The 16505-nt window shown below is 39.1% G+C and overlaps 1 protein-coding gene across 1 annotated transcript in view; it reads right to left on the reverse strand.

The window, feature by feature from the left end:
- The window catches only part of USP24 (ubiquitin specific peptidase 24), a 52196-nt gene extending 37618 nt beyond the window's left edge, over positions 1–14578 (reverse strand). Inside the window, exons 1-15 of the mRNA XM_010183642.1 lie at positions 14419–14578; positions 13389–13456; positions 12230–12373; positions 11607–11729; positions 10693–10728; positions 10020–10085; positions 8679–8744; positions 7614–7688; positions 6685–6843; positions 5307–5421; positions 4673–4776; positions 3415–3522; positions 2250–2345; positions 1985–2146; positions 100–207 (exon numbers count right to left, since the gene is read on the reverse strand). Coding sequence (XP_010181944.1) covers positions 100–207; positions 1985–2146; positions 2250–2345; positions 3415–3522; positions 4673–4776; positions 5307–5421; positions 6685–6843; positions 7614–7688; positions 8679–8744; positions 10020–10085; positions 10693–10728; positions 11607–11729; positions 12230–12373; positions 13389–13421 — 1395 coding nt within the window. The 5' untranslated portion in view covers positions 13422–13456; positions 14419–14578. The remainder of the gene's footprint in view (positions 1–99; positions 208–1984; positions 2147–2249; positions 2346–3414; positions 3523–4672; positions 4777–5306; positions 5422–6684; positions 6844–7613; positions 7689–8678; positions 8745–10019; positions 10086–10692; positions 10729–11606; positions 11730–12229; positions 12374–13388; positions 13457–14418) is intronic.
- Positions 14579–16505: the final 1927 nt, after the last annotated feature.

A 16505-nucleotide genomic window follows, 5' to 3' on the forward strand; every position in this document is an offset into this window, starting at 1 on the left:
ATTTTTCTTACTTTTAGATTCAAAATTCCATGTTCTACATAAGCATAGCCACACAGACAAAACAAGGGCTTCAAAAATAATCTTGGTGTATATTCTTACCTTGTCTTGTTTTTGGTAAGTTTGCTTAATAAACGAACGTGTGATTTCATGGAGCTGACGTAATGCTGGCACCACCCACACAAATTGAGGATTGTTGTGCTGGGACGACTAGTAGTAGGGAAGGTAAAAACAATTACACATGTGTACATGCTCAACAACAGATTAAAGTTCTTCTTAAGACACCTAATGATTTTTATTAATGCCGCTGTTTCAAAACAAGAGCTACTAGCTCTGAAGGCTTCAGTTACTTGTTCCTGGTCCCTTTCTTAACACACTGAGGGTACCCTTCTTCACTTTCTACAAGAAGTCCTTTGACATACACATATAGCATTTTGCTACCCTTATTATTAAGCCCAAAGTACCACCTCCTTGCTCGAGACCATGCAAATTAAGAAGGCAAAAAGAACTCTGTCGCACCACGGAGATATGATAACCACCACCTTCCTCAATTATGGGAGATGAAGCAGGTCTGTTACGGCATAAAAGGGCAAATCCAGTCTTGCTGAAGCAAGAATAACAGAAGAAAGAATCTGAAATACTACTGAAGGTTATGAGATGAGATTTCTGATTGGTGCTGCAAGAAGCTTTCTGATAGGAAGCAAAGGATTCTTAATCTGCATTCTGAAGAAGATCCTACAAAGAATAACCCTCCTACCTCGTTGTTAGAACTGCTCATCACTTTTCTGGGAGGCTTCATTTTCTGTAAAGTTTGACCACATAAACCAGTACTGAGGTTGCTTGTTCAGAGAGGTGATGTCTGGTTTAAACACTGACAACCAATACCACCTACACACAGATTATAGTAACCTGCCCACAACAGAGAGCTCTCTACTGAAGACTCCCTCATGTACTTGAGAATGCTGCCTTAATATTACATTCCCTCCCAGTTCATGTCTTCATTTCCCCCAGTGAAGAGAAATAAGAAAATGATGTATTTTAAAGAGTCTGCTGTATGGTTAGCCCAATCTCTTCTAGCCTACAATTCCAGCTTTCCTTTAGCATTCCCAGCTGCAGCACCTTTGTAAAGGCCCTTGCCAGAATGTAATTAAAAAGAATGCAAGAAGAAGAAAGCATAAGAGAAGATCCAAAAGAGAAGACTGCAAGTTTTACAGAGATTGAAAACCCTAAGTTTAAAATCTGTATTCACAAACATACACACAAAAAAAGTGTGATCAATACCAAGAAACAACAAACTATGCCTACTAAACAACTAAAATCCTCTACAGGTGCTGCAACACAGACAAAACCTGATTTACTATGAAAGAAATGAAAAAAGTACAAGACTTTTTCTCTATTTACAGCATACTTCAGACTGGGAGGAAAAAAAAAAAAAGACAGGAGCATTTCTGCAGAGCTCAAGAAAAACCGCCTGCTATGTGAACAGTGCAGACAGAATATATGCAATCCTTTGAGCCATGCACATCTCTGCTGCTGTCAGGAAACATCTTAGCACACGCAGCTGTGGGAATGGCTTCTTTATATCAGATAGAATTAAATATTGATTTGCATTCTGAAACTTAGTGGCCATGCCAGAACACATGCTTAACTCAAAGAAAACTAATCTTGGCTTTCACATGAAAGGGACAGTTAAAACACTGACATACCTTTATAGTGGTTCCATTTGCAAATTCTAACCTTGGGCCCATCCTGGTAGTTTCCCATAAACTGATCACTCCTTGTGCTGAAAATTTGCTTAAAACAAAGGCAAGAGACTTACTATGAGTCTCATGGTCAACAAACCGGCTCACACAAAGCCTACCCCTCTCGAGGACTCCCCAAGGTAAGAACTTACAGATGGGACACACAACTTGTGCATCTTGAAAGAAAGGGCAACACCAAGGCTAGACAACATTTCATGTCAGAAAATACAAAATAATAAACCAACCCTCTTAATATCCTCTATGCATTTGATGATGTAGCTTCTTTTGATTGCCTCTTTCACTGCATAGGCATCACTGAGGATCGTCAGATGTTCCTCCAAGGCCTGCTGAATAAGACTACACGGTAATGTTGGAAGATGAGCCAGTTCCCAAAGTACCTCCAGAACCTAGAGGAAGAAGTGCAAGATGAGTCAGGATCTAGAAAGTACAGAGAATAGAAACTCTACATTTAATAAAGAAAAAAAGAAAGTCTATTTCACATTCACGTGCCTTTCCAGTGGTTGTCTCTACCCGTGCTTCTCGGCCAATGCGCCCGATCAGGCTCAACAGCTTTTGTCGCACTCTGTCACTCTCCGTCTCCCAGCTCTGTAAAGCAAAGAAATAATGTTCACTGTTACAGCAGCAAGCATTGTCAGCCTGCTAAGTCTCAAGTGTACACAAAAATACAATTTACTATTGTTTTACGGCAGAAAAATCAAAATACAAACAAGTCTGTTTCCACCATGCATATTTGCTTTTTTTTTTGATATTGGGAGTTACAGCACTGATATGCCCAACTCTTTTTCAACTATAAACTATAAGAGATTAAATATAATAATAAAATCTCACTTTAAGTACCTTAGCACTGTCTATATAACGTACATGAAATCCAAGTCAATTAGCAGTTGGCCATTTAGTGGCCAGCCCAGCCCTAAACCACAACTACAGTAGCAGATCAGGATTTCTGGTTAACGACAACAACAAAAATCACTACCAATAGCAAATTTTATATTTATATAGAAAATATAAACATATTAAAGGCTTTTGCCTTTTGGTAGGCTGGATGCATAAGAACATCTCATCAATTTAGGTCGAGAGAGGTTCTCCTCCCCTTCTACTCTGCCCTGGTGAGACCGCATCTGGAATATTGTGTCCAGTTCTGGGCCCCTCAGTTCAAGAAGGACAGGAACTGCTGGAGAGAGTCCAGCGTAGGGCTACAAAGATGATCAAGGGAGTGGAGCATCTCCCTTCTGAGGAGGGGCTGAGGGAGCTGGGGCTCTTTAGTTTGCAGAAGAGGAGACTGAGGGGAGACCTCATTCATGGTTATAAATATTTAAAGGGTGAGTGTCACGAGGATGGAGCCAGGCTCTTCTCGGTGACAAACAATGATAGGACAAGGGGTAACGGACACAAACTGGAACACAGGAGGTTCCACTTCAATTGGAGAAGAAACTTCTTCTCAGTGAGGGTGACAGAGCACTGGCCCAGGCTGCCCAGAGAGGTTGTGGAGTCTCCTTCTCTGCAGACATTCAAAACCCGCCTGGACGCCTTCCTGTGTAACCTCATCTGGGTGTTCCTGCTCCGGCAGGGGGATTGGACTGGATGAGCTTTTGAGGTCCCTTCCAATCCCTAACGGTCTGGGATTCTGTGAATGTATATTCATGTGAAAACTTACCTTTTGGATTAGAACAAATAAATGATTGAGCTGATCAGAGCTGAACTTCACAGCAGCAGCAGCAATAATGGTGTGTATGTTTTCAATCACAGTGGAGGATTGTCCCGACTGAAAAGAGGAAGGAAAAAACACAAGAAGCTGGGTCTTTATCCCAAATGAGACAGCGAAAAATCTTAAGTATTATCCTACTATTTGCATGAATGAGAACGAATAACAGCTTTTGCAGGAAAGAAAAAGTTAGTTGGCTATTATTCAAGGTGCTGCAATGACACATACCACTGCCAGGTGTGGTGCCAGCCACACAAACGTTTTTAATGCTTGGTCAAGTTCACCTGTGGGATGCTCCATCTCTGACACTCTTTAAGGCTTATAGTCAAAAGTGAGCAACACAAAACCTGCGCCCACACTGATGGGAGCACCATAGTAACAGCAGCCAGAAGGGGGAGGAAGCACTGCATGGTATTAAACAATAAAAATGAGCGAGCTAGGATAATGCTTCAGCTCTACTAAAAATGCAAGTCTTGCTACCATGCCTGCCCATACTGCATATCTGACAGCATTCAATGTGTTTAGTCTTCAACATTTGGACAGACAAGAAAGCCATTTCCTGCAGCGGAAGATTGTTTCAGGTCAAAATTTTTACACGTCATTCGCATTAAACAGCCAAAGCACCTTTGCTGCATGATATGTTGAATATACAGAAAGTGAATGTGAAGAGACCACTTGTCAGTCAATTATGTGTACGTACTGGAAGTTAAATGGGAATTCACACAGTCTGAAGTCACACTGTGAGCTGCATTCAAATTTATACCTCCAGCCATGAAAGTTAATCTTCTCAGACGTGGTCTTTGGTCTAGACAAAGGCTCTATCACCTCTTTCAGGCTGACAGCCTCTTATTCCAAGTCAAATATTTTTGCAGCCCCTTAACACTTGTAGCAGAGAACTGAACTTCATCGTAAGATTTACAGCCGTTACAAAAAATTGCCAGAACACTTGACTTGAAACGGTGAAGAAAGAGGTAGAAGAAAGCCTTTGCATTAAGATTTACAGCTGTTACATAAAATTGTCAGAACACTTGACTTGAAATGGTGAAGAAAGAGGTAGAAGAAAGCCTTTGCATTAATTACACTGTTAAAATCTCAACATCTCCACTTCGCAATAAAGAGATGCCTATATTATAAATGAAAAAATCCCACCATCAGAATGTCTGCTTTTGTAAGACAGTCTAAAAACACCCGCCCGGTCTTAGTTGCTTACCTGAATTCTCCAGATTTTAGTGAGCTCATCTAAAGATAATTTACTGCCCAGCAGTTCAATAATTCCCTTTATACGATCACAGTATTGTGCTTGGTCTATATTACCTATGAAACAAAGAAAGACAACTAAATTAATATCTTTAAAACAGTACGAGATACATAAAATGCATAAAAATAAATAAGTTCTTTTAAAAGAAGAGAGAAAACCAAAGTTATCTTCATTTGAAAACTCTTTACTGTTACAGACAAAGCTATCAGTTCAAAGAAAAAGAAGAGGCTCCTTCCATTTTTACTTTGTTTTGTTTCATACATCTGATAGCAGTTGACACCTATAGTGCCTTACTACTTGGAAAATAACCCCATAAACTGTTTTCTCTCTTTTCTAGGGGCTAACATTATACAAAGATAAACTGAGAGTAAAACCCCAGGTATAGCAGAAGACATCTGCTCAGATGTCAAATAGAGGACTAGATGACAGTAGCAGAACTCGCAGGGTTTTTTTGTTTTAAAGACAATGAAGATCTTGAACTCCTTTGTTAACAGCGATCCACTAAAATGTACAGATAGCTACAGACAAAACCCTTAAATTTAAGACAGTCAAAGCACATGCCAAAAGCCTTTGTGAAAGTGCTTACCTTCCAGAGCAATCGACAGGACTGAATTTTCTACCAGCCAATTTAGTAACCTGTCTGTATCTATTGCATTCTTCACTGACTTGGATACGGTGCTGTCTTCTATTAATTTTGTAACCTGAAATTGCAAAAGGTGAGATTCTAACAATTCCCACCTCATACATGCACACAACGAAATCTATTCAAAACGCTTAAGTGTGAATCTTGAAATGCTCTGAGCACAGGAGGTGTTTGGGGGTTTTTTTCTGTTGGTTGGTTTTGGGTTTTTGGTGTGTTTTTTCTTTTTAATAAGCTATTTAAAGGGAAATCCTACCCAGAAACACCACTTTGTCATCAGTCTCTGATGCAGTAGATTCTTATTCTCAGTCTGACACAGAAAAGCTGGCCTGTGTTGCCAGGTATATTGTTACAGATGTACCAGAAGTAGGTTATCTCAGGCTTCTGCTTGTTACATTCACATAAGTGTCCTATTTTTTTATCCAATACAGAACCGATATAGGCTCCTCACCCTAGGGAAAAAAAGGACTATGTTTCTGCTAGAGACTTTAGAAGCTGCACTTTTATAAATGCCACGTATCCTTGGAGAAGTTATGATTAAGAATCAAACAGCAAGGAGGTTTAACATCTCAATTTTCCACAAAATAAAGCAGCAAAAATCCTTAAAAGGGACTCTAAAACACCTTACATACTAAAATAATGCCTTTTTTCCAGACACTTAAACTGTACAAGTTCTGGAAGGAACAGATGAATGAACAACTCTATCCTTAAACCACAACTTGCATGAAAAACGAACTGTTTTCTTCTACTTAGATATAAGAATCTAGTACAAAGAACTTTGGTCCATGAACTTCAGCTCCCAGGTGCTGCTACAGTGTCCACGTACAACTTGAATAAAAAACCAATACAACTACATGGTGTAATGATCTGATATAACTGTACTGAGTCACAAGTCTAGCATTAAGTCCTGTCCAGTTTTCTTTTCCCTCTTTTCTCTCAATAAGAGGAAGAGAGAAAAGGAATATCCCATAGGAATCTCTGAATTATGAGGGTTATGTCAGAGTGACTATTCAATGAATAGCATAGACCATAGCTTATAAATCAATTTGAAATTGCAGTTCTCAGAAAAGGTGCAAACTATGTCCAGTTATTTTCTAATGGGGAGGCCACAGTCCTTGCAGTGGCTACCAATGTCACAAACTACTCGCGCCATATTAACTTGTTTTAGTATTTATTATGAACCAAGCTTTTGCGAAGGCAACATAATCTGTCAGGAAATACCACGCCATCTCTCTTTCAAGGTTGTGGCTTCAATGACTTACCAACACCCCATCACACCTACACACGTGCAATTGTACACCCACGAAAAAAGCCCCAAACCTACTTCTTTGAGGGAGTTCATTTTCGCACTGAAGTGAGGAGATTTTAACATGCGCAACAGAATGTCCAGCCGTAAGTCATCTACTGCAGTTACCAGATCAGGTTGGAAGCGCATACACAGCAGTTTGATACCAGACAAGAGCTCTGGGATACTGACCAGTCTCTGTTTAAAACAAAAAAAAAAGGAAGCACAAATACAAGCATTGCTATTTTTGCTATTTTGTTTCAGACTTCAATGATTCACAAAGTGTAGGTTTAGTGACCCAAGGCAGACTGTGAAATGCAGCAGCACGTACATCTGAGAATATTACTTGTACGCTAGCAATTCTAAGACAACAAAACCTTTGGTTAAAGTGGACTCTCCTGCTACAGATCTGGTCCACTAAATTGCTCCTCTATAGTTACACAACCTATGCATACTTTCCAGTTTACAATTAACAATTTAAGTGTACGCAAAAAGTCTACATTCAGAAATTTAATAGAACTGAATGCCAAACTCGGGCTGATACAGGAAGTAGTCACAAGTTCTACAGACATTTTATCAACAACTACCAAATTCTCAGAAGCAAACAGCTAATGCAACAGCTCATGCACACAGGTTAGAAGAATTTAACAGACTGCAAGGCAGAAAAAGCATCTTCAAGTCAGTTAGAGAAGTGAGCAGCCTGCACATTTCAGAAGGGGACCAACAAAACCGTATTTGAGAGCTACAGTAGCAAAATAGCTTAAAAACAGTCACAGCTTCAGGTATCTACTGAGAAGGGTATTAAATGGAACTGGGTAAATGCATTTTGTTCTATGTCATTCAGTCAGAATTCAGAACAGGCTGGATTTTTGCCAGTGAAAATAAAGCTATTGTTCTAGTCTACATTGCCAGCATTGCCAAGATACACAGCTAAGTTCTTCCTAAATGTTTCATAAATAAAACATTACCTTGTCTTTCAAGTCCTTCTCTTCCACATTCTGTACATACTTAATCATTTTATGAATGACTGGATCCAGCATAGGCTAAAGAACGTGAGAACACAGAAATCATTTTGTTTCCTGAAGTCAATTACATTACAAAGTGAAATACATAACTGAAAGCTCACAATTCCAACTCCTAATATTCTGTGATTCTGTGATAAAGCAACACCTACAACATACTTAAGACCATCCTCCTAGGTATGTCCAGAAAATGAAGCACTTAAGAGTAAAAAGCTGTTTCAGTCCACCATAATAAAAAAATAAATCCCAACACTCCCCCCCCCAAAAAAACCAACCAACCAACCCCAAAACAAACAAAACAGATCTTTGAAAATACATCAATTAAATGCATACGCGTCTCTGACTCCCAGTAGCTTCTAAATCACCTCCTCTTCAAATAAGAGGCTTTCAGCCACTTATTAAATCGATAATTTTTGTTAGTGACTGTAGGTGTGAAACCAGGGGTACATTTGCATGAACAAATGTATCCATGTAAATTCTTTCTGCCCTGTACCACAATCTTTTCCAGTGAAACCTGTCATATCCACGTGCTTGATCTCAACCAGAAAGTTAAGTTTAAAACAAAACCCATCGATCAAGCTAGATTCTCTTCCCACATGCTTTACACTGACGAAGCTCACTAATGGCAGTGGAAAAGCACTGCTGTTGCAGATGTAAATGACTATAGATCACTGTGCTTAGAAAATGAATCTGAACATTGTCTGAGCCCTCTATCCATCACCTTCAGAGGTTCAGAATGATTCTTGTGCTTTGCGCAAAGTGCATTTTAAAGGCTTTTCAAATCAGTCACCAGTTTCACACCAACACAGCTGTAATCCGATTTTCAGTTCTCTGGCTGAATTTTCAAATTTGTTAAAAAATACAGTTTCTCATGTAGTTGTTGTTCTGACACCACACTGCCCAAGATCTGCTTTAACACAGAGAGCTCTGTCTAAATTTGAGCAAACTACTACAATCATGTTTCAAGGCTTTACCATTTGCTGAAAAGAAGTCGTAACAAAGGCATTTTACCTGTACTACAGAAGAGTTAAGATATTCTGCACAAACTCCAAATGGTTGAACCAATGCAGAGATTGCCTGAAAGAAATACAGCAAATATTTAGGTGCATGTAAAAGAGATCTTTTCAGAGCTAGTGGTCTCTACCTGAACAGGCAAATGAAGGTGAATAAGTATTATTTCTCTCATACGATAATTGCCAGTCATGTGCTACAAATTGATTTTGGTTTGCAACTCCTTTACAATGACACATGGCTCAGGAAAGAGATTTACTCTATGGCATACAGTATGTGTTACATATTTTTGCCTTTGTATTCCCTTTTATTCCTATTTACTTTATACCCAAACTATATTTGGGATTATATACCCAAACTAGACTATCATTTTCAGGTGGCATCTATCAACAAGAAATTAAACATATAAAGACAATTTTTTGCCAATAAATAGTATCAAAATTGGTTTCTTCTCACACTGGATCAAGAATTGTGAAATTCAGTGTGTGCACCACTGCAATCAAAGGGCTAAATTAAGTGATGCTGAACCAGATCTCTTCACTAAGCAAGCAGTTATTAGTCATTAAACAAATACAAAGTTTCTATTGCAGTACCAGGATTTAAGTGTGTTTTCTTATTCTTCTGTCATGCTCATATAAGAGCCTCTCTCTTTACAAAGGTATCAATTATCAGTATCACATGAGAAGAAGCTGACTTCTCTCCGAAAAGTATTTTACTGAAAGCAGACTGATTTTATACTGAGGGACAAGACTCTAAATGACATGGTTTTCCCTCAGCCTCCATGCTCTTCAAAGCTTGGAAGATTATGACGTCTCCTGAATACAGGTTAGGAAGCTAAAACTAAGTAAGTTAGGCTCCATCACCAAAAATAGTTGAACCAGTCACTTTTCAGACACAGCTCTTGAAAAGTTGCTTAGGAATAGACAGTGTCTGTCTTCCTAGGGGTTCTTTATTCCTTAAACAAGTATTTCTACGATAAATGGCAGAAATCAATTCACTTGCAGCTAAATGCAGCTACAGCTGAAGTCAACAGACAAACAAGGACATACTGGTGAATATACAATGAAACTAGATTGACTTCTGTCTAACTGGAAGGCTGAATGTTAGCCAGAAAGGTACACTAACCCTTCCTCTTCTCTGTGATGTCTCAAAAGCTCTTTAGTCACGATTCTTTTGCACAACCTCATCTGACCTCCAGTCTGAGAGCACTTCTCCAGGGCTCTGTGGGAATGTTGCTCTGGTACCAAAGCAGAGGTGAGATCACTGCCAAAAGGGATGCTACCGGTTCTACATCAAGTGTGTAAAGGAAAGGGAGAAGTCTTGTGACAAAGATGAACTTACCCCAAGCTCAATATCTTCTGAATTGAGTTTGGACTGAATTGCTGAAAATCCACCCAACTCTGCAAACTGAAATAAAATAATCATTATTATGTTAGCGAACTACAGTATTTTACCTTTTAAATAAGCTATATTATAGGAAAAAACCTCCACTGAGAGTTCCTGGGATGCCAACAAGTATCCTTTACCATGCAACAAGCTTTGGGTTTTCATGGGAATTCAGGGGTACACTGGAGAATGCAATGATATTTAATCATCAAGGTATAAACTCTGTCGTAAAACATAAAATAAATGGATAAATAAAAGATAAATAAAAGTTAAAAACGGGTATCGGGAGAAAGCTAGACCACATACAGCAACAGTTGACTAGCCTAGCACGTTTGACTGGGAAATACCACTGCAGCCTAAGCTGAGCTTTCAACTTCCTCTGGTCGGAGCTGTCACGTTAAGGTAAAGGTGCTCAACATAAAAGGCAGCAACTCAACAAGATTTATTTAGCAAAGCCCCTTCCCTACGTGTAGGCAGGATTAAAATGTTAAATTATCTTTTCTGTGGTTGTCACAAAAGTGAAGAGTGGAAAAATAAGTCATCAGGGAGGTGGGGAGAAGAAATTACCTCTGAAGACCAATGAATTCAAGTGAAAAATACCAATTCTACCTGATTTACATTTACCTACCCTGTTTACCAGATCCACCAGCCACCCATGAGGTTCCTTGAACAAGTAAAATATTAAATTAGTATCTGCAACAATCAATGCTAAACATTTTTCTTCTGAAACAGACATATGGACAAGACACATTCAGCCCATGAACCCACACCCCAAATACAGGCACTATTATTTCAAAGAAAGCAGTAATGTGTTTGTAACAGCTCCTTTACTAGGCACGTAGCTGGAGCTCTGGGAGGTTCTCATTAGCATCACCCTTTTTTGGACTCTGCTCGACATCACTGACCACGTGCTGTGGCAACAGTACACGCTGTGGCTGCTGACTCACAAGCAACTATATTTATAGCACGTTAGCAGCATGGAACGTTACTAAAGAACCTATCCTAAAGCAGCAGACATTGAATTTTCTTACTACAGCCACAAACTTGTTTCCTGAAAGAGATATTAACACCATTGAGGCTCCTTTTTTAGATCCACCCATCTGGAACAACTGCAACAAGATAGTGCAAACCTCGAAAGCTGTCTCCTTGCCAGCGTGTGTGACTTGAAGATATCCTGTCCTTGGCTGTCAGAAAAGCATAAATTTTCTGCTAGAACTGTACACTTTGAGACAACCTGGTCATTTCACACTCAACAGCCAAACAGCTGCCAGTCCTTAGATACAACAGCTCTACTTGTCTGATGGTTGTGACACTTTGGACGTGAAAGTACACCAGTTTCTAAAACCAGCCTCTAATAGAGACCCGGGACAATCTGAGAGGACAAATTCGTTTCTACAGATCAACATACACTGAACATCTACTTGTAAATCTTGGTAACACATTTAAGCTTTCCTGTGTTATAAATATCTACTAATCAAACAATCTTTTCTGAAACAAACACATCTACCCTAGAAATACATTTCAGGGCATGGCCGTGCTTACCTTCTGAAAAGTGGATATGGGTGAGACAGCATGCATGTTCCCTTCCCCAAAGACTTCTGCCCAGTTTCTCTGGCACACCTTCATTCGATTCTTGAAATGATATTCATTGTCGGGGTTAAATGCCTTGAAAGAAAAGCCCATGGCAATGAACAGGCATGGCTTATGACAGTCTCAAAACTTATCTTGATAACGAATGACTTTTTTACTTGAGCATTCTCCTGGCTGACTGTTGAAGATCTAGCAAAAAATAAAGTTTAACAAAAGATCCCAACTCCTGCCTCTCAGTTCTCGCTGTATGGAGCATTCTGAAGCTTCCATTCTATATAGAAAATATCCAATACCCACACAAACCAGATATCCATATAAAGGGGTAGATGAACTCAAAGTAGCAGTTTTAAAATATGAACAGTGAAGTGACAGCAGATGTGATTTTTTTTTGAGCCCGCTAGTTTTCAAAAGTTTTGAAGAGCACTGACTCCTTTATGAATGGCATCCTGGATGTTAAAGCATGGCTGCAGATTGTAAGACAATATACAACTCAAATAGTTAGAAAAAGCAGCAGCAGCATAAATATGAAATGTTAAATACCTAAATATTAGCAATTGCATGAAAGAGTCAAATACCATTGTAAGCACACCGAGCAGGCCCACAGGAATAGGATCTTGTTTTACTCTTTCTGCAACCAGGTCCACTAGCAGCATAAGCATGTTGTATATTCCTTCATGGATTTCAGTTCCCCACTTGTGAACAGCACTGGATGTCAACAGCTGAAGAAAAAGAAAGAAAAAAGTATTTCTTTGAAATTTGAGGACAATCACAAAACAGGAGAAATTTAAAACTGGAACTGTTTTCAGAGCAAATGTTTCCTCTGAGTGTACTAAACACCGCCTGGTGTGTTTTTCAGATGCTCTTCCTGCACTAATGGCTTAAGAGTTAATTAAATTTGTTACTTTATTGAAAAACACCTTGAATCACAGCTTATAACAGAAACAAAATGTAGCAAAGCGAACTGTTTTCCACTTCCACGCACTAGTAAAGGCTGTAACCTTTGCAAAGAGCAACCAATATGAAACTAATTTGTTTGCAGATTGAGCACACAACTATTAAACCTTCAAGCAGGCATGTCACAAAGCTGCACTGAGTCAGCTGTAATAACCATTTACCAATTCACACTTTGTGAGCAGTTTCTACTTGAAAAGAAAATGTGTACCATGAGGAGAGAGGTATTTAATGCTGCCTTCCCACCTACTGAAACATGTTCTTTAAATCTGGTTGTTTATAAAGGACATGAAGCTTCCATCTGCAAACTCTGTTTAATTTCTGCTAGCTCTGTCTGAACATAAAAAGTCAAAAAGCTTAATAATTTTAAATACTTTTTTTTTGTATCATTAGCAGTTTCTTGCAAATATTTCAGCATATTGAAATTCAGCACATTCTGAACTTAGATTTCTACAGTTTATCCTTCTGAGGGAGCAGAAAGAATAGAGTTAAAGGAAATCTGATTCTGAACTTGCCATTAATGGCTGTACCCAAGGGTCTTTAAACCTGTCTTTAGGTTCCACTAATTACTATAGAGAAAGCAAGCAAGCAGCTATGTGCTAGAGTTGGCCAGAGTTACAGAACTGGGACTCTGTATGATTTTAATCTAGCAAAATCACCTCAGTGTGATTTCAATCTATGAACACACTCGCTGGTTACCACCATTTCTGAAGTCTGGATTACAAGACACTTATTTCCACCATGAACACCACAAAGAAACATTGGTCTGCTGTACCTACTTACCTTTTTAAACGCTTCAGGCATGCATCTGTCCATAAATCTCTTGCAATTCTCATCAGAATCAGAAAGACCTTTACAGAAAGGAGAGTGCTTTTTAAAACTATTAAAACAAAAAGCAACTTTCTAAGCTGGGAACACCAACCAAAACCAGCAGTAATAAAAGTGCCACTGTTCATTCATGACTAGCACGCTTTTTCAGCCACATAAAAGTGTGAGTCAAGAGAACTTGCCTTTTAGAAAGAAGAAATTTCCCAATATTCCAACTTCTACAACTTCTTCAAGCATTATTAGCACGGTAAGTAATTTTTGTTTCACAGCTTATAACTTAGACTAGCTTCAGATCATTCCTGATACTTCACAGCCTCCACTCAAAACCAAACCTAAGTACACCCTTTTAACACAGGATAGAAACAAAGCAGCAATCCAGGACCACCTAATAACTTCAGTTCTTCCAACAGATTATAACATCCCTTCAAGTCTGCCATCAGGCACGATGGAAAAACTATCTTGCACTCTTATTATATATCAGCTGTTGGGCACGATGCCTCCATAACACTCTTAACTCCAGCCAAAGTTCTGAATACAGAGAAGTCAAATTCAGGTCTAATGCAGTATAAGCATTTCACTAGGGAAAAACAACCAGTTATACAAGCGTGGTACAGCGTGGATTTAGATGACAGCTTGTTTTTACGAATGGAAAACAACTAGCACAAAGGAAAAAAGAGTCAGTAATTCAGCTCTGAAAAACAGTAATTCCTACAATCATTAGAACATAAAGAAACATGTGCTCCACTTTTTAAAAAAGCTTAAGTAAACAAATTACTTTAGAGGAAAAAAAAAATAAAAAGAGACCGACGTTCTTTTACAACATTGGGTAGAACAGTTCGCTGTTAACCACTTTCACAGAGATAATCAGTTTGCAGGGTGCTAAGTAAACAACTGCAAGATTAATAGGAAAGATATAACTGTCTACCATACTGCCCATTAAATCCTTTGGACAGATAATCTTTAGATGTGTAGAAAGATAACTTACCCAGTCTTGCTAGGTAGGTGGATGCAATCAGGCACTTGCCCAGAGACTCTTCCCGCTTGTAGGGTATGGACCAGTGATCTGTTAAAACTCTGCTCTCCAGTTCATACAAGTTAGTTGTTGGAAACTCAATACCTTCACCAGAGCAATTCCCATTTTCGTCATTTTTCTGTGAATAAAAAGGAAGTTCAAGTAAAACAATTTTTTCTCTTTCTCCTAGACACTTTAAAGGATTTACGAGCTTCAGAAAAAGCGGCCGTGCTTGTAACAAGCATGTCAAATTCTCTACAACTCTCAGGCTGCTTGTGTAGAAAATAGGTAGAAAGCAGAACTTAATATTTCAATTTGAACTGAAGGGATTACATACCTTCATGTATGTCATGTAAACACAGTAGTTATCACCTACATAACTAATTGCTAACTAATTGCCTATTAAAGTGGCAAATCTTGTTCCTTATCATATCAGAACCTAGAGCCAAGTGGTAAGTACGTCCAGTCCCTCTGAGACTGCAGAGTACAACCCCTGATCTTCATAGATCTGCATATGAATCCTCTGTTCAACAACTGCTGTAAAATATGGAATAGTTTATTCTAAAGGAGGCCAATTTCATCACTCTCTCACCCCTTCACATTGGGAAACACAACACGCTAATCCAGTAGTCTAATTATCTAAATTATCTATTTACATCTCAAATATAGCTGTCCAACAAGGAGACTATATTTGTCCTCCTGAAGTCAAAATGAGTTACTGGAAAATGTTCTGGAAGGCAAATAGGAAAAAAGCAAGCAGATGTCTGCAGCTCAACTTCACAAGTTTCCCTGCTAGTGCCACTAAAGAGCAGCTATTTCTGCGTACAGGCAGAACACAGAATTAGCCCCACATGCTTTGCTCAGTGCCGTATGAGGTGACTGCCTCAGCAGTGTCAAATGAAAGAGTGGACAAGTTATCCATTTATTTTCTTTTGTTTATTTTTTAATCTCACATGGCTGCTAGCTACCCACTGCGTCAAAGAGTTCACACGGACTAACTTTCCCTGTCTTCACAAGAGCGGACAGCTCAAGCAGGAGAAAGGGCAGAGTGTCTGGATCAGGCCTGGCAGTGACAGAGAAAAACACCAGCGTGGTGATGGTAACAAGATCCTCCAGGAGAGAAGCCAGGGTCATGGATGGAGGAAGGACAAGCAGGAAGCATGTTCAGGAGTTTTAAAAACGGTGTCAGGAAAGTGAACAGAACAAATAGAAAGGAATAAATGAAAAGAACGAAGTGAACTCAGGAGGACATAGTATACAAAGAATGAAATCAACGTATGCAGGCAAGCGTGCTTCCAGCTCTCTCTCTGCGGGATTTAGACCTGTTTGCTAAGAAGTGAATGTGTCATATTCGCTGTCACAATGATTAAAAAACATCAAGCGAAGGAAACAGTGACTATATAGAGCTTGTCCTTTAAAGTTCACTGGTGCAGGCAACCATAGCGCACAGTGGCTGCACTTACCAGCAGGTTCTGGAGAGCAGCAGTAAAGTTTATAGGAATGGAACACAAAATAGGGCCCCCAAAAACCCAACTATGTCAATGTTTGGGAAATAAGGTGCCACTTTCCCCCAGTCCTCTACTAAACATTTAGTCCTAAGTTTGTCATTATGGGAAGTTGTGCTTTAACAGACCTGGATATCAACTTCTGAAACCGTAGTTGTCTGATCCAGTACTGTGCAAGGAAGTCTAATGTAATTCACATCTAGAAAATCACACCCTGTACACATACGTCAAGTTTTGGAGAAGAGACGTTTTAAGGTTCAAATGAAAAGACACTGAAAGCATTTAAAACCAAAAGTTTTCTAGGAAATATCCTGTTGTATTGACTAAACAAACAACAGTTAAGTTTACAGCTTTCGTAAAAGGCACCCATCCAGAACACAAACCCACTTCCTACAGAAAATAAGCAAGTTATAAAGAAAGCCCTTACAGTAACAGTACAGAATACAATAATTAACCTAATAAAGGTAGACAGAGTATAATACAAGCACCCAATTGCTAGATCCCACATTTTGGCTCAGCCTGGACTTGTAGCAAAGGAAAGCAACATTTCAAGAG

Source organism: Mesitornis unicolor, unplaced genomic scaffold, assembly GCF_000695765.1.
Source record: "Mesitornis unicolor isolate BGI_N332 unplaced genomic scaffold, ASM69576v1 scaffold3534, whole genome shotgun sequence".
In the NCBI taxonomy this organism is placed as follows: domain Eukaryota; kingdom Metazoa; phylum Chordata; class Aves; order Mesitornithiformes; family Mesitornithidae; genus Mesitornis; species Mesitornis unicolor.